This window comes from Semicossyphus pulcher, unplaced genomic scaffold (genome assembly GCF_022749685.1).
Source record: "Semicossyphus pulcher isolate SPU_LCO1_2020_fin unplaced genomic scaffold, fSemPul1.0.p SCAF_14, whole genome shotgun sequence".
Lineage (NCBI taxonomy): Eukaryota > Metazoa > Chordata > Actinopteri > Labriformes > Labridae > Semicossyphus > Semicossyphus pulcher.
In genome coordinates this window covers 18,212,002-18,233,471 of record NW_027211648.1, presented here as the reverse complement: position 1 = coordinate 18,233,471, position 21,470 = coordinate 18,212,002, and the positions used below count along the sequence as shown (strand labels likewise).

Here is a 21,470-nt window from a genome sequence, read left to right as displayed (position 1 = left end):
CATGTCAATTTAAGACTCAGATTGCGTTTTCGTGCGTGGCTGTCAGCAGCAGCGAGTCCACAGCCTCGCTCTGGGATTTCTACTGAATCAGATGAGACGCTTGAGACGTGCGTCTACCTGCTTTCAGTGAACCTTCGCCTTTGGATATTGCTGCTACTTGAAACACATCCGCACACTTCAGTCTCGTGGTATTTTCTGCTTTTGAAGTGAGCTTAAACAGCACGCCCGAGGGGAGGCTCATCACAAAACTTTAAAGAAGACTTTCGCAACTTTGGAGTTACATCCAGAAGTGTATATTTCGGAGTTCATGTGCTTTTTCATCTGACAGAAGCGGACTATTTCTCTGGGGAAACTTACTGAATTATTTTCAGACATGTTCAGCAAGTGCTCCGTTGTGTTATTGAATGTCCTTTTTCTGGTGCGGGCGGTCTCGGCGCACGAGTGCACGCCGTGCAACGTCCGGACATGTCCCGTCAAAGCCCCGCACGGCTGTGACGGTGGCCGGACCTTGGCTAGAGATCCGTGCGGGTGCTGTGACCAGTGTACCCGGCTGGAGTGGGAGCCCTGCGGGGGACAGAACTGGACGCACGGCTACTGCGCCCTGGGGCTGACCTGCGCGTCTTTCAATAAAACAGGAGCAGCAGAAATCCCTGAGATTGGAGTGTGTAAAGGTGGGTACCTGTCTGACGTGAAATCATATGAGTTTTGCCTGTATTTGGAGATTAAATATGCAGGTTGTTTAACAGTCTAATAAATGAACTGTAGGTGTCAGTTCTTTTCAACCCTCCTCATCCTTGAAGTGGCTCGAGGGTATTGAAACGTCAGTTAAGTCCTGACTGAAGTGACTGTGTCAGTGTTTGCCTTGTCTCTGGCTGCCTGCAGCAGCTCCCCAGGTCTGAGGGGCTCTTGACTGCCAGGAGAGGAGTCATGTTCAGCTGCTCTTTCTTCTCCTCAAAGCTTCATTCACTCTCAGCTCAGAGGCATGACAATAAGTTTGGCAGCAGTGATTTGGCACCAGGTTGCACTTCAGCTTTAGTAGGCTCTATCCTGTTTGCTTTACAACTCAAAGACGCATTTATTTACAGGAAGTGGGTTGAGATAAGACAAAAATGACAGTTTGAATCTGTGTGAGGGTTAACTTGAACTACACTGTAATACAATAAATATGCTGTTCTTCCTTGTCTGTATTGTTTACACCCTGTGTTTCAGTGTGTGCCTCTGAAGTGTAATGGTTTGACAGCACGATTGCAAAAGTCCCCTGCAGATTTCATGCGCAATCTTGTGAATTCACAGACCTCCACTGTTCTGTTCCTGCCAAGCAGAGCTCTGCTGTTATGCCATGCTTGTGCTCATTTTACGCACAATTTCAGCAACTTTCTGAACTTCAAAGAAACATAAAGGGTGTCAGGTTCCTCACAGTGAAAGAAGTAAGTAGCAGCTGTCCCCTGAGGAACAAATAACCGCCAGGAGGACCCCCCCAGCCCCTCCACCTGCACTGTCTCCAGCCCGTTTCGGGATGATTGAAAGGGACTGACACGACTGTAGGAGAGAGTAAGCAGCTCTCAGTGGGTGTCTGGATCCCCCTGACCCCACTCTGTCCCTTTGCGGGGTGGTCCAAGCCAGGGCTACACATGGGTTTTCCAGGGATCTCAAGCCCCCGAACCATCCCAGGAGACGCTCCTGCTGCTGATGATTGTGCCTCAGGTTCAGGTTAGGCTGGCGCCTGGAGGACATCTCTGCAAATTAGCAGCTTTGGAACGAGCCGAACCCTAATGGCTTCTCTGATTGAGTCGTGCCTCTGCTCCTGTGGTTCCAGAGGCCTGCTGACCCCTAAATCAGACACTCGTACACACACACAAGCTCAATATCCCAGAGGGTCTAGGTGGGGGTAAATCAACACCTCCCAGTGTGTTTTCAGGGGCCACAGTAGGCAGGCTGCTGGAGGCTGATCCCAGATTTCCCTCCTCAAGCTGCAAAGGTCTTAAAGTGATTAGACTTGCAATCAGGAGTAGGGGGTAAATGTTTCCGCTTTCTGATCCCCCCTGCTTTTCTGCTCACAGTTTTGATTTTCTGGGTGGTCATGATATGTTAGCGCGGCGAGAGAGGCAACAACTTCAGGTGACATATTGCGTATTATATAAATGGTATACCTTTTGTAATGGGTCATCACTCTCTGAAGCTGACAATCAATGTTTGAAAAAGGGAGGCAAATGCTGCAGCTTGTGGTTGCACGCTAAGTCTGTCTCGTGAGTCCGCAGACACCTGCTCTTGGGAAAGGTCATCTGGGTCTTTCACCTCATCATATTTGCTCCAGCGCTCAGTCAGTCAGGTGTAATCATCCAGTCTTCTCAGCTAAATGCCTTGTTTTGATGTTCCCATTGTATTCCTGCGTCTGTCCTCCCACGCCAACTTTCCCCAAGCTCTAGAGGCACTTAACATACCACGTAACAGCATGTCAGTCGTACAGGGACGTTATGTCCGCTGCACTCTTTCACATGCCTTCTACTTCTCCCTTCCTCTGGTATTATCTAATGTTTCAAAGACTTCCTTTTTAGCTCGCTATCAGCCAGAGGGCCTCTAGAGGTCAGCTTTCCCATCCTGACTCTGGATGCCAAGACAAGCAGTCTCACTGGCTGAGAGAGGAATCCCCTTGGGACGAAGCCATAGACTTTGGCTAGAGCCATGCCAGGCCAGATAATAGATAGCAAGGCCGGACCAGACCAGGGTCAGGCTAAAAGGGGTCTAAGAAAGGCTTTGAACAAACTGGGCTGACCGGGGTCAAGCAAAGGATTTTATTAATTGTTTTGACTTCCAAATCCTTCTCTACATGCCAAATTTAGCGCCCCACACAGACAGACAACCCGTCCACCACCACCACCTCAAATGAAAACACCCTCGCAGGCACAGGAAAGCCTCGGGATGGAAAAAATGTGGAGTCGAGGATCATTTTAAGGTGAAAGGAAATCACAGGGAAAATTTTGGTGTGGTTTATTGAAAAGGCTTCTTGTGCTTTGCCAGTCTCGCTGGCCGTCTGGGAGAGCTATTAACAGCACAGACTGGCTCAGGTTAAAGGTAGTGTTACAGCACCTTCACCTCTTCCATTGGCCGGCGTTGACTTCAGTGCTTGTGAACATCACCCGACGAGGAAGGAGCCGTCCACGTGATCCATCTTAGCATGGGGAAAGTGTTTGCAGGGATGCTTTCTTTAGCAGTCACATTGAATCACTTCAGCTGTAAATGTTTTACATTAAGACACCATAGTGGAATATCTGTTTCAAATTAATATGCATTTGAGTTTTATTATGGTTTACAGCATTTTAAAAGCAAAGCCATGGATGGAATTCCTTTCCGGTCACTTTGGGTCATCCCATTATTCTGCTCAGACCCCAACTGAGAGAATGGTTTTCATTTAAGAGGCTATTTCCTATGTTGTATCTCAAGAGTAAGCAAGCAAATATACTATGAGTGCTTATGTTTATACTGGACAGTTACAGCTTTTCACCTTTACGTTGGTGCATTGTTCTGGTTTGTAGCTTTTATGGAGAGGAAAGCCAGAGTTTTGTGGTAAGCTCCAATCATGCTACCACACCTTTTATGGAGACTTAGGAAGAGGATACTCAAGCCGCTTTCCCTCTTGTCAAAAAACCCACTAACGCCCACTAACACCCAGCCTTTTTGGCTTAGTGGGAAAGGCTACAATCGGCATTCAGACCCGGGTCAAATGACTCTGCAGTAGACCCGGGTAATTATCGCTTCAGCTCCAAATGGCATTTATGGGAACACAAAACCTGTGTCGACATGCTAATCTCCGCCCCCTTTCCAGCGCGATGCTCCGTCGGCAACTTCTGCCACTCCTTGTCATCTCAGCTACAAATTCCGCCCGTCTCCGTCCAAGCAGCGCTCGAACATCGTTTATAAGTAGACTGAATGAGTAATAGATACAATAACGACCTAACCATAGTAACTTGTTTCAGGCACGTTTGTGATGTCAGACTGTGACGCAGCAGAAAAGAGAGCGGAAGCAGTATACTCCACTGGCAATGGGAAAAGAGACAATCGGCATCTATAAGTGGGTCTTCCCGGGTCTGAAAAACCTGCTCATTTTGGTGGGAAAGCGGTATCAGTGTTACAGTTTGTCTCATCCTGTTTACTCTGCTGCCACTCTTAGTGCACTTGGACAACTGTGAAGGAAGCTAATTTGGGGGTATATGCATGTGTTTATTCATGCTTGCATGTGAAAGGAACACTAAGGGTGATGTGTATGTTGGGGCCCTTTTAATCCCAGAGTTCTGGTGCTTATTCAGCTCACATGGCACTAACAGGACACATCACTGCCTCGCACATTCCTTCCTTCCTATCATGAAGTTTCATCCAAGTTGGAAAAAGCCCCAAGGTGCCGTCTGAGGGGGGGGAAGGCCCCACTAGGCGAAGAAGGAACAATATGTGGGTATGGTGCAAGTGGCCTTGGTACAGAAGAGGCGTTACAGCCGCCAGCAGGGATGGAAACCCTGGGAGGGCCCCATGCTGTGGAACAAAAGCAAACAAATGGGCTCAATGGCTGAAGTAGCGTGGCACGACGAGGAGGGAGGAGGGATGGCAGCCCAGAAATACACTGGACACTTCAGTAATGGTGGTGCCAGGGCAATGTGTTGCAACAGAGGCTGTAAGCTGGCTAACCCCACAGCACTTTTGGGAAACAAATCTAGGTTACTGGCACATTTGGGCTTGTGATTACGTTGTATCTGTAGCTCTGTCCAATGTCTTATTACTCCCATTAAAAATTGATATGATTGGCGAAATAGTCCAAGTTAAATGTCATGTTCTTTCCCGATCCTAATTTCTTCTGTAGTGCTCCCAGACCATCCAGAGGCCGGCCTGGAGGACGAGCGCTGTCCCCTGATGACAGGCTGCGACCGAGCTGGAGGCCAGTGTGTGTGCGATGCCCGTCACTCCTGCTTGGGCTCTTTCACCTACCCCGACCAAGAGACCTGCATGAAGGCCAGCAAGTCAGGTGAGCCCCCTCCTCCTCCCATCACACGCGTATATGTTGAAACACAGATGCATGCACAGAATCCGACTCAAAAGGGAATAATGCTGTCCATTGAGAGGAGCTAATCCATAACAGATGTGGCTCTGAGGTGACTAATGCTACGTACATATCCTAGTGATGACACACATGCTAAGGCTTTGACAAGTGGTTCCCAGCTCACCCTTGAGTGGTGCCATTGTCTGTGACTCATTGATGAATGTGGTTTGTGTGTGTGTGTGTGTCCGGTGCTGGATTTCAGAGGGACGCAGGCACGAGCACCGGGACAGACACAGAGAGAAGTATGTGGGACCATCCAACCCGGCCTGCATGTTCTCTGGATGTAACCTGACCGCCGAAGGCTGTGTGTGCGAGTCTCAGAGCTGCCATCACCACTTCGCCTACATCAACCGCAGCCAGTGCCAGGAAGCCGCAGGTAACCTTCAAATGACCTGCAACTGCAACAGACAACCACACAGTAGATGACGAGTGGCTCTACTCAGCTCAAGTTATTTAGTGTTGCGGTACAGGGCTTTAAACCTGAGTCTGAAAAGATCCATGCCAAATTATATAATAGATATAGTGTGCTACAGCTTAACTACTGCCCTTCCTTATGCTCATTAAGGAAAGGACACATGTTCTTGCTGACCGATGACAACCATGCCCCTCACAACTATCACTTCAATTTCAAGCTAAGGGGTCCTTTAAAGTCCACGTGAAACAGCTAGCAGAGTGCAACTTGATTCTAAAATGTAACGACGTTACGGTAAAAACAGAGAGGGGGCAAAAAGCGCCCAAATTGGTTGGCAGGTAAATCAAAAGAGGTTCATAAGCATTGGTTGTTAAGCCAAGAGTTAGCTTGCGGAATCTGCGCTCCGGACGATAACTGGCAGTGAGTAAAATCATGAGGGAGGGACAGATACATTCATTTCATTTGAAGCCAAAAAAATTGAGATAGTGTTTCATTGGACTCTAAATCACAAAAGCAGAATGAGTCATCAACATTTTATGATGTTATCCACAAAATGAAAAACTCTAAATATCATTAAGAATACTTCCAAAATTACTTTTTATTACAGTTGAGCCGGATAAATGGACTGCAATTATATAGCACTTTTCTAGTCTTGCGACCACTCACGCACTTCATCATCCACACACTGCTGGCAGAGGCTGCTACTTAAAGCGCCCAACTGACACCGATGGTTATGCAACCGGGAGCAATTTGGGGTTCAGTGCAGGGATCGAACCACCAACCTTCCGATTGAGAGACGACGAACTCTTCCACTGAGTCACAGCCGCCCAGATACTAACAAAAATCTGACCATAATTAGAAAACATGAGATTGAAAAACTTTCTATTTTGATTTCATGGAAAACTTCAAGTTCAAAAATATGTGAGTGTAACATCACTCCTTTGAATCTACCTGATTATTTGCATGCTGACACTTAGAGTATCACAGTCTGCATAACAGGCAGATTGCATAGGACACTCTCTCTGATGACATGCAGAGAGTCGGATATGAGAGGAAGGATGAGGAGAGGAGTGAGGAAGACGGATGTAAAGAAAACAAAAATAAAAGTTTAGAGTGACAGAAAGAAGGTGTGAGTCAGACTGACTGAAAAAAGCCATTACAAGGGAAGGAGTTGCCGAGACTGATGACGGAAATATGAAGTGTTGGAGATCCTCGGTCACAGGACAGAGTCCTGAAGGTGTAAACACACAGAGTGTGATGAATGCTTCCCCTGTGTTGGGGATAAAAAAGACAATCCCTTGAAGTATGCGAGGCGATACAAGAATGTGTGTTTACCTCCACTCTCAGCAGTCCCGCTGATTGACACTTCTAAGTGAAAATTTCTATTGGCACGCATAGTTTAGTTCCTCGTTTGGATTGTGAAGTGTCTATTAGATAGACAGGCACTAAGTGGTGGCTCTCTCCTGAGTGACGTCTGTAAAATAGGACAGGGCTGCTACTGAGTGAACTCCCTGAACTTCTGTGTACGCTGGGTAAACCGCATCTTACTGAAGAAGACTTTCAAAGGCAGAAAAGAACACCTAAAGAAATATGCTTACAAGCTGTGGGGAACTGATTAATGCCACAGCATATGACTGCATGCGTTTAAATCCACATGTTGCTTCTTTGATATTCAAAGTTCACCCGCTCTTTGCAACATGTTAACGGCTCTTTAGATATCCAACACCGTAGCTGGAAACGTGCCACGCATATTCGAGATAATATAGTCTGCAAATAACATGAAGGTCATTATAGAACATTTATATCTGTGTGGAAGTTCCTCTTCAGCCATTATCTAAGTAAATCTCACGGGAAGTGCGTTCATCGAACATTATATATTATTAAACCTCTCATCGTATAAGTCACAATGAAAGCTCCACTGTTAGTCTTCTCTATTGTGTAACTCCCTCACCTCACAGCCCGAGCCCAGCAGATGACAGTTTAAACTAACACAAGTGAAAACTGTAAACAACATTTTTCAGCAGCTTATGAGTTCTCACTGCAGCACACACCCACCCCTCTGATAGCCTCTCATTAAGTAAGAGACCAGGATGTGCGTGTGTCTGTTACGTCTGTGAGCATGCATGTGTGCAAGCGAAAAGATGCATACACGCGCGTGTTTGCATGTGTTTGTACACCAAATCCCATGTGTGTGATAAACCTATATGTGGGCATCTGAGCGTGCATGTCTGCATCTGTGTTTGTGCGTGTGTCTGTGTGTGATAATTATCTTGTTTGTGTAGATGTCTCGGCCGAGAATTTCCTTTGTCTGTCACCAGCAGGAGCTTCCTCTGCGACCAGACCGGGACTCTGTGGTTAGGATATTATTCGCTCACTCCATAGCGACTGCGACCGTCAACCCGTCAATCGTTGTCTTAAGACACAAACAGTTATTAAGATCTGTGTTAGCATGCCCTGCTGGTGTGTATCCTGTAAACCTGCTCCCAAGGAATGAATGCTCAGCGGATCACGCTTGTCTTCACCTGCATTAATGCGTCAAAAAACCCTTCTCAGACATCAGTCAGAAAATAGATCCTCTTCTCGAGACTCGTGAGCTCACACATGGTAATGGTTTGGCCCCTCACTTTCTCTCTGACTCACTCAGTGGTCTTGTCGGTTCATCTCTTCGCTGTGACTCACTGTGAACTGTTATAACATCTTTTTTGCCTAGTCACAGTTAGTGTTACTTCTTGTAGTATAAGTAGGATATTGTTCTCTGCTGGGATATAGCATGCTGCCAACGTTCAATCAGTGTGCAGACGTATTACCATCAAGCAGGAAAAGAGGATGTGATAAGTGTAGGAGAGGGAGGGGGGGGGGGGCAGACGCAGGAAGATAGGAAATCACAATTGAGACCGAGCATTTTGTTGAGGTATTCATGTTACAGGCTCGGGGGTCTTGCTAGGGTGGCGTTTGGTAATTTTACACCCTAGGATGGTTTACATACTTCATTCATGATAAGGCCTCTAACTGCTGTTTAAGAGGAATTCCCCTGCTGCTGCTCACTGACAGGAACAAGCAAAAAGAAGTGTTTAGATGATTCATACACATGGAATCACAACATCTGCTCACAAGCAATGGTACCTAAAATCTGAGTCTGCTAGAGCAGTCGGGTTGTCCACTTGCTCGTTGACTGATAATCAGGATGTGTGGAAAATAACTCACAAAAATATAGTAGTTCCCTTTTGTACAATGAAAGATCATTTACAGTAAGTAAGAGGACTACTTGATTTGTGTGTGTCAAAGTATTGACATTGGCTAGCTTTGTTTGTTGTCACGCGATTATTTATCTGAACCTCATGCTCGCCAGTACTCAATCTGGCATTTTAGGTAGTATCAGATGCTGATACCGATAATGGTATATGTATCGGAACCAGGGGTTACGCCGGTATCACGTGTCGTTGTCCGGCAGATAAAGATATCAACAGCCAAAATGTCCGGTGGGAAAATATGCCAAATAAATAAATAATAAAAAAATGTGTAATGGCGTATTAAATAGGCTGTTGGATATACTAAAAGACGTGTTGCTAAGAGACATTTAATATAAACTTATACAGCCATTGCCATCGCATCTCGGTTCTCGGCCATACGACAGCGCTCTGTGGCTTTGGCAGGTTGAAATTCCACACAGTTTGTAAAACTTTCATCCAGGATTTCGGGAAATCTACTCTGACTGGGCAAAGCTGGGCGACACACACTGGGTGAGTGTGGCTGCAGAGCGTGGATTCTCGCTCCAGAACTGGTTAAAAACAGCTGCCTCACTGAGGAAAAAGTTAATAGCTTGCAAGATGTCGCAATAGGTTGGTTGGCTTCAACTTAAGCCCTTTTCTCACTTGTCAAAAAACCCGCTAACACCCGCTAGCACTCGGCTTTTTTGCTTAATGGGAAAGGCTACAATTGGCATTCAGACCTGGGTCAAATGACTCTGCAGTAGACCCGGGTAATTATAGCCACAGCTCCAATCGGCATTGATGGGAACACAAAACCTGTGTCAACATGCTAATCTCCGCCCCCTCTCCGGCGCTATGCTCCGTCTGTAACTTCTGTGACTCCTTGTCATCTCAGCTACAAATTCCGCCCGTCTCCGTCCAAGCAGCGCTTGAACATCGTTCCAAATTTGTACTAATACTTGTCCCTCACAGGTAGATGGAAGTTCACGATGGGGAAGCAGTGCCCACTATGATACCATGGCACAAACTGACCTTGCTTCAACAAATCTACCCACCTATGCCACCTCCGTCCTGCTTCAATCTGTGCTTGTGAAAGGACCGTTAGTTCTGCTCGGCTGCAGCCTCTTTGTGGCAGAGCTATTACCGGCCGAGCCAGACCGCTGCTGGCTGGCGTGGGCGTGAGACGTCTCAGTGGCTCTATGGCCCTGTTGTACCCTGCAAGCTGCTCGTTTCCCAGTGTGTGCGTATTTAATATGAGTGTGGGTTGTGATTTCAAAGAGGAAACAAAACTCTTGTGTGGCGATTGAGACAAAGAACTTCCCTTTAAGGCATGCTGGGATTGCTTTCAACCTCAGACCACTACTCTTGGTCAGCCGCTCACCAAACCAGCCAGCATCAGGCCAACGAGACAAGCCAAGACACACACACATAAAGACTGTTTCTGCATGCCCTGTTCAAACCCTCCATTCACTGAATCTAGACGTAGAACCGCAGCTCGCTGACCTAACCATAACTATTAACAAATCAAAGACACCCCGACTGCAGCTAAAGCCAACTCTTCTTGTTCCCATGCACATGTCTTCTATCCTCTTCCATCCTTCCCTTCTTCCCCCTTCCCCCCCAAAGGGAAATCCATACATTACTCAACTGCCTCTTCCACTATTTCATCAACAGCTGTCTACACCCAGTGTCTCCCACAGAGTTGAGCTGAGTTGTTTTTTAAGTATAGTGTCCTCTGAGTGACAACTTTTATTCCAGTGCATCATGCACAGTACCCTGGAGGAGGGCTACCACTTTACATTTGTATTTTGTGGCAGATGTAACAGTAGACCATGCGCTGGTTTGATCTCTGTCTGACGGATGGGCCCTTAAGCTAGATAGAAGTCCCTTTTGCGCTCTGTCAAAGGCCTTATCTTCTTGGCCATCTGAAGGCAAGGAAAGGGTGTGTGTTTCAATGGAATGCGCACATGCTTTGTACACTTGCTATGTACACACAAAAACATGAGAACTCTTTGTACAAATGTGCACCTACATGTGGACATACTCATTACCCAACCCGAACATGCTCATTCACAGCTGCAGTGGCGTTACTTATGACACTGAGATCACGTTTTTCATCTGTAAATATTTAGCCAAAGAGTGAGGGAGCGAGGCGTGCAGGCAGCAGATGCAGGCCTGCCGGCCACATGCCTGCGCCTGACTACCTCAAGCTTCTGACCATGGTGTGAAGTTCCCACCAAGTGTAACTGCTGGTGACCCTGTCTGTGCCTTTGGCCCGGACCCTTTCCCAGACCTGCTCCGCGGTCATCACACATGTACTCACACATGCCGATACACACGTTGAACAATGCCGACTTTCTCAGCTGTAACTGCTGGTGGGCTCCGGGCCAGGCCCCCACAGCTTTACATGAGACACGGCCCTGATGTGTCCCTTTGCGGAGCAACTTTATAAAACCTGAGGACGGACCAGAAACCCACGGAGGGCAGCTGGACTGAGACAGCTTTGTTCTCAGCTGACTTGCTTCCAAAGTCAGTCGCTGAACAGAACTCACATTGTGTGCTTTTTCCATGAGTAAACTCAGGCTGTCAACACAGCCTCCTCTGCCTGGCCCAGCCATGCTGGTTTGGGGAAAGACTGCGCTCCTTGTACGCAGGCTTAGAGTGAAGAAAAACCCCATTTAGATAGGAGGTGTTTTTCTTTCTTCAATGAGCTGCTGAGATGCCAGAAATATGCTTTGTTTACAAAAGAGACCATTCTGTGGTAATGAAGCAATTTCCTGATTCCACCTTTTCCAGACCAGCGTCAGGTGTGTGTGTGTGTGACTCTAGATTGTTGCCGGTTGTGCATTGAGGTCAAAGGTCTTCCATTCTTTGCTATCTTACAGTCGCACAGCAGCACATGTTTTCTAATCTGCATAGAGAATTTATCAAGCATACCAAATCAAGCCTTTTGTGTTTGTGCAAGCTGGAGTATGGCCACCATTGTGACGTGGAGATTGGTTCAGTGGTTGCTGACTCACTAATTATAGCCATTTATGCTGCGAGATAGAACACAAACAGCACAGGATAAAATCCATTTGTTGCTGACTTTTTCCATCCTCTCCGCCTGCCTATTGTGCTTATAAATGCGCCGTCTAGAAAATTATATTAATTGGACCTGCAAGTGTTGGACCATTTCCACAGATGGATACAATTCAATTCATTTAAATGACAATGGTATGTCTGCCAGCTGCTTTCCCAGCCCACTCAGACCCGAGCCATTATCACTACTGAAAGAGTAATCAGCCTTCTCTGGGAAACATACAAAACACAAAAAAAGGGTTTTTCAGTGCAGAACGTTGTGCAAGATCGTCCCAGGGTATTTTCTATGGCTTTAAACAGTGTTAGGTTTTCATATGCAAAACCAGTCTTCAAATGAGCAGCAGACTGCGCTAGACTTTATTGGAAGTAAAACATTCGCCAATCAGAGCTTCCAACTGAAGTTTATTTAACTCCAGCACAGGAATTAGGCCAAAAACCGTTAAAAGGGTTGTAGCCTCCCGTAATTCAGGGGTTTTCCCCTCATTTTCTATGACACCATTCAGCTACAAAGTTTATCAATGAGAGCTCTGTGGCTGTCCTCACTGTTCCCAGGTTGCTAGAGTAAACAGTACAGTACAGATACCTCACACTCCCGCTCTATTTATCTGGAGCCAGAAAAATTCAACGTTTCCCTTATCCTCAATTTCATCTGTCAGAAATGTTACCCCCACCCATCGAAATACAGCAGCCACAGTCTCACAGCCCCTCTCCTCCATGTTTATTCTAGGTCAGGTAGACATCAATCGGCTGCTTGAATGCAGTGCCAGCAGAGCATCAGGTCAGAGAACTTATCTAAAACGGCTCAAATGGCAGAAATATAAAGTCGATCAGGCTCTGGAGTTAAGGACTGGCATAGCAGAGCCATTATCAGGGGATCAGAAGTGTGGACACTGAGCTGCTCCCGAGTTCAGTTTTCCCATCTTGTGGCAAAGCCCAGAGGGATCCACTTACAGGTCTTCAAATATCAGGGATGATGCATATCCTCAGAGGGACTGGAGCCAGCACCAGTCTGGGAAGACCATCAACAAAACTCAGCTTCTGGAAGCACTACCAAAACCCCAAGCTCTGTTACGCAACCTCAGCCTGTGTCCTTCCCTCTCCTCAAAAACCATATGTATGCAAAGATTGTCAAGTATTCCGAATACTTAAATCACAAATCTATTTAATTCAACTTTCTTAGAAGTCATTTGTTGACACATTTTGTCCTTTAAATGTCAGTGATGATTTAAACTCATGCACAATTATCGGATTTTCCTCTTTCTCAAGCATAATCTGCGTGCTGGTTAAGCTGCCTTTCTGCTCTTCCTCTCAGCCGTCCAAGTGCCACAGAGTGTGTATTTACTGAGCTTTCAGCTCGGGATCTTGGACATTACTTAGTGATTGACAATTATATGACAGTCTGCTCTCTGCAATCCTTCTCTTCAGCCTGCACTGTATACATTACAGTGACTCTGAGAACCAAAATAAACACATCTCTTTGGTTTGGTAATCCAATCTTTGTAAGGTAGCTACTGTTCTCGTACAATGTCGGTACAGAGGGGCGCTCCACTTTTCTTTTCCTGAACGGGCTCCAAAATACACCCCTGAGCCCCTTGCCCAGATTTTCAGTTACCTTCGCACCTCCTTCCCACCTAACAAGGGGTATTAGAGCTATTATGTTGGCTCGGGCGAATGAATAGACATCCTGGTATGCTAAATGAAGGGAAGATTCTAGCCTGGCAAGAAGGAAATATCTGTTGAAGGTTGGCGGGTATTAATGACTGGTTTTACAGTGCGAGGGGTTGTTTGGATTGTGAGGCAGTCGAGTCTGGCTGGGTGGGATCAGAGGCCCAGAGGATACTCGGCGAGCCTTGTCGTGTCCACAGCGCCCGCTCTCACTTCTCTGACAGGATGCTGAGAAGCTGTCACGGACCGGAGTGGGGATCTGGTGACTGTGCATGGAGTTTGTGTTGGGTGAACTCCGCTTTAAGAGCGTAACACGAGTAGCGCTGTTCTTAAGTGGCTCAGCTGACACTACGAGGAAGCAGCCCTCACATACTCACACACACACAAGCACAGAAAGACCCTCCTTCCTCTCGGAGAACACTGTGGATACTGTGAGAGCCTGGGGCAGTTTAAGGTGGTGGTAGAGAATTTTGCAGAAAGTAAGACAAAGGTTAAAATTGCCAAACTTTATATTGCATGCCCACCTGTATCATAACATGAAAAGGCATGTCCTTGTTTTTCAGAGGAGCTGAGGTGTGCCGGAGTGACGTGTCCCGCCCTGCAGGTGCCCTCTTGCCCCAAGGGTTCAGTCCTGACTAAGAGCTACACGCCCCCTGCTGGTTGCTGCCCCTCCATACCACCCCAGTGCACCTGCGACCTCAGCGCCTGCCACAAGCCCCAGTGCCCGAGCGGACAGCGCACCGTGCCAATCAGCCAGGCCAGCGGTCAGCCAGGAGACTGCTGTGATGTCTTTGAGTGCCAGAAAGGTGATTTTCTCTAAACTGACCACTACACAATCTCTTTCGATTGCTCTCCCGCTGGGGGTAGCAATGGCACAGTTGGTGTGAGATTTATCGCCTCTGAGGAAGCAATTATTTTGCTCAGAGTAAGGCGTTCTTCCCTGCTGACCAAATGTCCACACATGAAAAGAGAAGTAGCTGATTGGATAATTACCGGCTGTTTATCGGGCTAAGCCGATGCCTCCCAGGGTTAAGTCTATGGTTCAAAGACATTTTTTCAGGGGTGTTTCCAGAAATATTTCTATGGCCTGAAGAGATATTAAATATAATTGGTATTTTAAAGCAGATTGCTGGTGTGTCGTTTTCTCACATGCTGTGAAAGAGACAGATGAAAAGCAGAGAAAAAGAAGCGAGAGAGAGCAGATGTCCATCACATGTAGAAACCCCTCAGCGCTCTCCGACGTGGCCCAGAGGCAGCCAGGAGCGTCAGGAAGGCAGGGAGGGGACCTGTGGTATTGGTCTGTTTGCTCTGCGCTCCCAACAAATATTCGCTGTTTTACCAACAGAACAAATTCCCATTCTGGCCCCTCCACATGCATAAATGAGTGCCGTGTCCCGGAATTAATGGACTTAACGAGCCCAGTGACCAGAAAAGTGCTTAGGCTACGAATTTGCTCAACAGAAGTGCAGTGTCAAAGGGTTCCTGTCTGGTCACACGTCCAAAGGGAAAAGGTTCAACAGTTCATTGATGGGAATGCTTTTTATGTGCTCCAGTCTGCCAGTGGGGAGGGTAATCGAGTCCGGCAGGCCGGCGGGGGCTGAATGGCAGCCTTGGGGGCCATGGGATCAGTGTTTTGATAACAAGTGTCTGCTGCTCTTTGGGCCCAGGGCTTGATGCCTTTTGTGCTACCCCTACTGTCCGTTAGGCCTGCATGACTGCGCGCCGTGTCAGAACGCTGTACAGACAGGGACATGGACAAGGACACACACACCGGGCCCCCTCGTCACCTCCCTAGTCCTCCGGAGGCCCCCTTAGCACTGGCTACAAATACTGTACCTTTTAAATATAAAGTTGCTTTCAAATCACATACCCGTTCTCTAATGGAAGCCCCTGTAGCGTGGCCCCCATTGTCTCTGTGTGTCAGGCTTGGACTGATTAACTTGTTTCCATTGCCCTCTTGGCTTAGGGCTCACATTTAGTCAGGGTCAGTGTGTGCAGTGACAATGAATCCCACCTGTGTGTTTTGGCCTCCACTGGCGATAGACTCTTTCCACTGTTGGCTGGAGAATGGCTGTAGCTCGGTTGCAGGCCAAACCTGGCAGAGCTGACCTGACCTAATATCATATGATGTTACACATGATTGTTCTTGATCTGGCCAGCTGTTTATCACCGCTTTAGCTTTACAAACATAAATGTACTCTGCAGTCGGCCCTGGGTTTGAGATTTATGATTTGATTTATTAATTTTTTGGTTCTCAGGGAGCTCAGCTTGAGTTTGTTATAAACACACAACAACTATATTCTCAGAGGCTGATGAGTGGTTGTGTTATTGAAATAAGCTCATATTTCTTTTATTTGTTATTCCAAACTGATCAAAAGTATCTCTGTAACATTGACTTTAATCAATCATCAGTATTCTTCTATGGGAAAAGTCAAAGCTTCCCTCTGTGGTTTCGCTTGTATGCGCCTGTAAACCACAAGAAGCATTGGTATGACAGCCCATAATGGATGATTTAGACAGGCGAAAGGTCACTGCTTTATGGCCTGTCCATCTCCACATCCAATCCTCACCTCAATTTAGAGAAGACCAAACATCACAAAGCATGACTGGAATTTAGACTCTGTGCTGCACGTTGTTTTAGGGATTACCATTAACAAACACTGCGGAAATCACATGTGAGCATCCCCTCATGTGACTTCCTATTGCTTCTGTGAGCGTTAAAAAACCGTTGCCGTGCCTTTTGATTTCGGCCAGCTAAAGTGCTTATTGCATTTTCTCTGCTTGGTTTTGCTGCACGCGAAGCGGGACGGCAGGAATACTGAGTGCGAGGGAGAGGAAAAGGCAGAAAGAATGGCATGGAAGGGAATAAAAGATCAACAAATCTCCGTCTACTTTCAACTCAGTTGGCCCACCTGCTTTGTGTTAGAGTGCAGAGCTGGTTTTCGGGAGGCATGGGGTCATTGGCGGCAGGCGCTTTGAGTCTGCGCTTAAAGGTATGGCGTACAGATGCTGTCGTAACCACCGCTCTCTGTTATAGAAACCACTGGCCCCACATCTGCTTACATCTGGGCAATATATCTACGTGTCTAACTAGTATAGCTACTTCTCTATGAGCTGGGAGACTTGCATAACCACATCGCCTCACTTCCTTCATGTTGGAGTGTGATGGATGAAAGGTTACTGTGTGGTTAGTTGAGATGTTGAGTCAACCTAACCACTGTGGTACATTTGAATGTCTAATCCAGGATTAGCATTGCGACGTTGCGCTGTAATCTTCCTGTTGCTTCAGTTACAAAACTACTGAATCATATTTATTGTATTCATGCAAGTCAAGACTAGACCAAGGTTTTCCATCGGTGCTGTAACCAAGCTCATTTATTTTATTACAGAGGGAACTTAGCTAACTGACATTCCCAGAGCTTGGATGCTTTAGCGAAGGGTAGACCAGAGCATTGATTCACTCCACCTGCCACCAGCACTCTGAGCCCAGATTCTGCCAAATCCTCAGACCCACTACTGTTTCCTTTTACTCTGCTGTGCAAGACGCCTTTTCAAGACTTGATAGACCCCTGTGAAATTCCTCATCATGGACTTGGCTTCATTGTCTGATGAATGCCATTCCAACCCCGTGGGCAATCAGTGTCTACCTCATCACCGTTTGCTTCACATAAACATTTCCAACAATAGCAGAAAATGAATGGATGTTTACGAATTTGTAATTGATTGTATACAGCTGCGAAAGTTTCACACTGATCAAGCTTGACGTTTGGTATCATTTTGCTGTCATATAGTCATACGGAGGAAATCCTTGCGTTAATCTTTGCCAAATGTGATGGACACCTGACAACTCACAGTGACCTCTCCATCACCCGCAGTGTGGAGGGAAGTGTGTTTAGTATTATAATCCCCACATGTTGTTCGGTTTAAGGATTACAGCATCTGTCTGATTCTTCTTTTCCGTGTTTACCTCATTAGTTTCCCCAAAGTGTGTCCACAATGGGAAGGAGTTTTCCGAGGGAGAGGTGTACCGCATGGACCCCTGCTGGCTGTGTCAGTGCAGGGGAGGAATCTCTTTCTGCTCCAAGGCAGAGTGCGCCGAACTGGACTGTGAAAACTTCTACATTCCTGAGGGCGAGTGTTGCCCTGTCTGCATAGGTATGCACATTAACCTTACTACTTTATTCATATATAGAATCTTCATTGTTGCCAAATGTTACACTCATAATATTGGGGAAGTTTGGGTTAGGGTTTGGGCTGGGGGTGGGGGTTGGATTTAAACTTGTATCTTTGAAGTTTAAGCCAGTGGTGATGTGGCAGTCAGAGTAGTGGGCCTGTGCAGCCAGCTGGCCAAGTGAAAAGTGGATCCAGGAGAGCTTGAGGTGATATCAAACCCTACCTTGCCTGACACTTACCTCCAGCGACCCTAGCTTAATTGCTTCCTCATATAACCAGCTTCCACAGTTGTTAACCTACCTGGCATACATGAGGCGCACTCTGGAGCCAGCCAGGGATTCATTTCCACTGGGGAGAACATAAAAACCCTCTTTTAGAGTGTACCGCTTGGCTTTCTTATATCTTGGTCTTGCTTAATGGGGGGGACCTACTTTCACAGAAAACATGTGCTCAAAGCCAGGTAGGGAGCTCTGATATGTGCACTTGGGATTGTTAAAAAAACGTGGTTGCAGCACATATGGCAACCACATTACAGTCTGCCAAAAGCCAGTGGATGGAGACGGTAGCCAGTGTTGGCCTCTGCCTTCTTGGCTACAGTTGATGGGCCTAAAAGAAAGAGAGAGAGTGTATAAAGACAAAGAGCAAGACTGCAGAGGGGATCATGTTAGGTCAATGTTGGAAGAACACCTGCAATATGCAGGCATTTAGATGGTATGGAATGCTTTCATCTTTTCCTTATGGAAAGCTGCTCCTATTTACTGCACGGCTGGCTGCAGAGAACATTGGCTTTGATACTCTTAATCTGGATTAAGATATGTATTTAGGTTACCTGGTTGTGATTATACCTTATGCCGTACAGATCAATATTTTATTAAGTAGAGATCAAAGGACTGTGTAATGAGGAAAGCATTGTAACGATTACCAGACTGTGTGGTTCCTCTCAGCTCCACTGAGTGCTCTAGCATCTTTCAGCTCATTGTTTTGGTTTTACAGCCCATAAACTTGTCCATTTTTACTTAGCTAATCAGTGCTGGTGGTTTTAGTGAAAAGGCTTTGATGAACCCACTGTAAGATTCCCTCTCAGCACCAGACATCAGACACACAAAAGCAGCTTAAAAGTGAAATACTTTTATCATGTCTTGCTGGAGTGGATTAACAGACCTAAGAGGAATGAATATTGGACTGAGACTGAACTCTAAATAAAGCTCAAAATTATAAAGGTAATTATAGGTAAATGCTGTTTTTTAGCATGTTCTAGTGGCCAAAAAATGTCTTAACTTATCAGAAGAAACGTGACAGTCGTCTGCGTAGAGATGCAGTTTTTTTTGGTGAAACAATACAGCGTCATTTATATGAGATTGTACCACTTAGCCTTATAAACTCTTGAGGACTGAATGTTGGATTAGACTTGGAGATTGCACGATGGCAAAAAAGCAAACCAAAAGATGCTTTATGGGTAATGTAGTCTTCTGGGATTTTCGAGCTTGACCAGCACTGCTGACAAATAAAGTCAGGATATCTAGGCCTCTGCTGCATCACCCATGACTACTCTTTTTTTTACCTGCCTATCACCCCAGCTTGATAGAAGTGAAATGCTTAAATCTTGAGGAGGTCCTTTAAAGTTTTATCATAAGGCTCACGGTGCACTATCCGTGATCACAGTTAGAGAGAGAGAATAGGGGAGAGAAAAATAGATCCCGTTCAGGTTAATCACAGCCAGATGGCCAAACCTCAGCGGCAAAACCTAGCTGGGATCAGATAGGACAAATAGGACCCCTGAACACAGAATACAGCACCCTTCCTCCCTCTGACACATATTCAGGAGGCCACACCAAACACTTGAACACAGAGAATGAACAAAATGCTGAGACCACCTTCTAACTTGCCTCTTTTACCACTTAAAAGTGCAACAAAAACAATTAAAACCGTTCTGACTCTGAGCTGGGTCGAGCCTTATTTATAACCTCTTGCTGAGCAGAACGGCTTCCCAGATTGGCTTTTAAACTGGCACAAACTTTACGGTTCCTAGTTAAGACTGATGGCTACAGATCTCCTTTTTTAAAGGGGCCTTCATTGCTTTTGGAGCGAAATTTATGGTATCAAACACTGACCTAGCCTTTGACCTCCAGGGTTACAGCTGAAACTCATATGGATGAACTTTCAGCCAAAAAGTCAGTGGACACTGTGGGTACTTGCAGTTTCCAGTGTCATAACCCTTGCTGTGTTTCCAATGATCAAATCTCTCATGGGACGACACAATGATACCCTTCAACTCATCTGTCATTTCTACGTAAATCCCTGCACTGTATATGTTGTCCCAAAGCCAGCGGCCTCTCCCCTTCTATAAATGTAGTAGGTCATTTACAATCAACAGCGTTTTGGTGACAAGCCAGTTTCCATATCTTGTTAGCTCCCTTATGGAGTATCGTGCTTCCTTCAGCTCTGCTCTCACTCTGTCTCCTGTTAATTCAATTACTTTAGAGGATGTTGTATAACATACATGGGACCCAAACCAAACTATACATGTGACTTATACATGTGCTAAGAATCAGATCAAAGATTCCCCTCCTCTCTAACCTTTACCCACAACGTGCACGTCTCTTTCTTTCCTCCCAGATGTGGAGTTACTGACGATGGACAGCACGAAGGCCAGTTGCTGGGTAAATAACAAGCTGCGAGCACATGAGGAACAGTGGAAAGAGGACGACTGCACCTTTTGCCAATGTGTGGATGGAGAGCCGCACTGCACAGCCATGGCCTGCAAACAGAGCTGTCAAAACCCGGTCAAGATCCCAGGAGAGTGCTGTCCCTTCTGTGAAGGTAGAGACAAAACGAAAAAGCTGTTTTTTATCATTATCACATCTAATAAATAGCTCTATACATTATGAGGTACACGTTAGCCCACATACCACATGTAGGGGGCTCCTGTGGTCCCGCAGCTTTGCTACAGAGGCCATGTCGGCATGGGCTCATTAAAGAGGAGGCCACTGAGAATTCTTCAAGCTGCAGGGTTCTTTGTGTTCCTTTATTACTGCTGCCCGCCAAAAACGAGACCCACCTGTGCGTGTGAGACTCTGCTTTTAACACAGGACGCTGCATAATTGAAGTGGATCCTTTTTTTGTGAGTGTAATTAGTTACAGCTCGTTGAGCTGCTCCTTCCACTGAACGTGGCAAGAGATGTTTGACGGGAACAGTTACTGTGTTTTTCCAAACTATTGTTGTGGTTCACAATAAAGCTGGCCCTGATTCAAAATGGGCAGTCTGGACAGTGCTGGCATCTAACTTGAGTCCAGGGGACGCTATTATTTTCAATGGTAGAGCCAAAATGCACTTTAGACACATACAACCTATTAATTGGAAACAGTTCCGCACAATAAGACAGAAAGGTATAATCCCCCTTACCGTGCGACCCACCCTGCTGTAATTGCTCCACATTTATCTGTAATCACTATTTACTCCACAATAAGAGCAGTGTAAATGGGTAGCTATTACAGTTGGCACAAAAAGCATAGAGGTATTAGACCTGAGTGGGTCCTTGAACACATTTATGAAAACAAAGAGAAATTCATAACAGAAATGACTGTTTTTGTTGTTGTTGTGTGCTTTGATTATTGTTGCGCCCATGCTAAATTCTGACTCCCAATCGTGTTCACCAGAGCCTTCTTATGAAACGGTGAGCCCCATGCTGTGTCCTCCCCTGGAAAACTGCTCCTTGTCAGGCACTGAGTGCCCCTATGGCTTCCAGCAAGACAGAAATGGATGTCTGCTCTGCCAGTGTCTCAATAGTAAGTCCACTTTTCTCACTTTATGTTGAACCCTGAAGGTTTTAGGGACTGACTTGTT

General features: G+C 46.2%; 1 protein-coding gene across 1 annotated transcript in view; it reads left to right on the top strand.

The window, feature by feature from the left end:
* The first annotated feature begins 334 nt into the window (after positions 1–334).
* The window catches only part of crim1 (cysteine rich transmembrane BMP regulator 1 (chordin-like)), a 33,894-nt gene continuing 12,758 nt past the window's right edge, over positions 335–21,470 (top strand). The window contains exons 1-7 of the mRNA XM_069662535.1: positions 335–671; positions 4,850–5,011; positions 5,289–5,462; positions 14,017–14,259; positions 17,429–17,608; positions 20,243–20,446; positions 21,284–21,412. Of these exons, the coding sequence (XP_069518636.1) occupies positions 374–671; positions 4,850–5,011; positions 5,289–5,462; positions 14,017–14,259; positions 17,429–17,608; positions 20,243–20,446; positions 21,284–21,412 (1,390 nt within the window). The 5' untranslated portion in view covers positions 335–373. The remainder of the gene's footprint in view (positions 672–4,849; positions 5,012–5,288; positions 5,463–14,016; positions 14,260–17,428; positions 17,609–20,242; positions 20,447–21,283; positions 21,413–21,470) is intronic.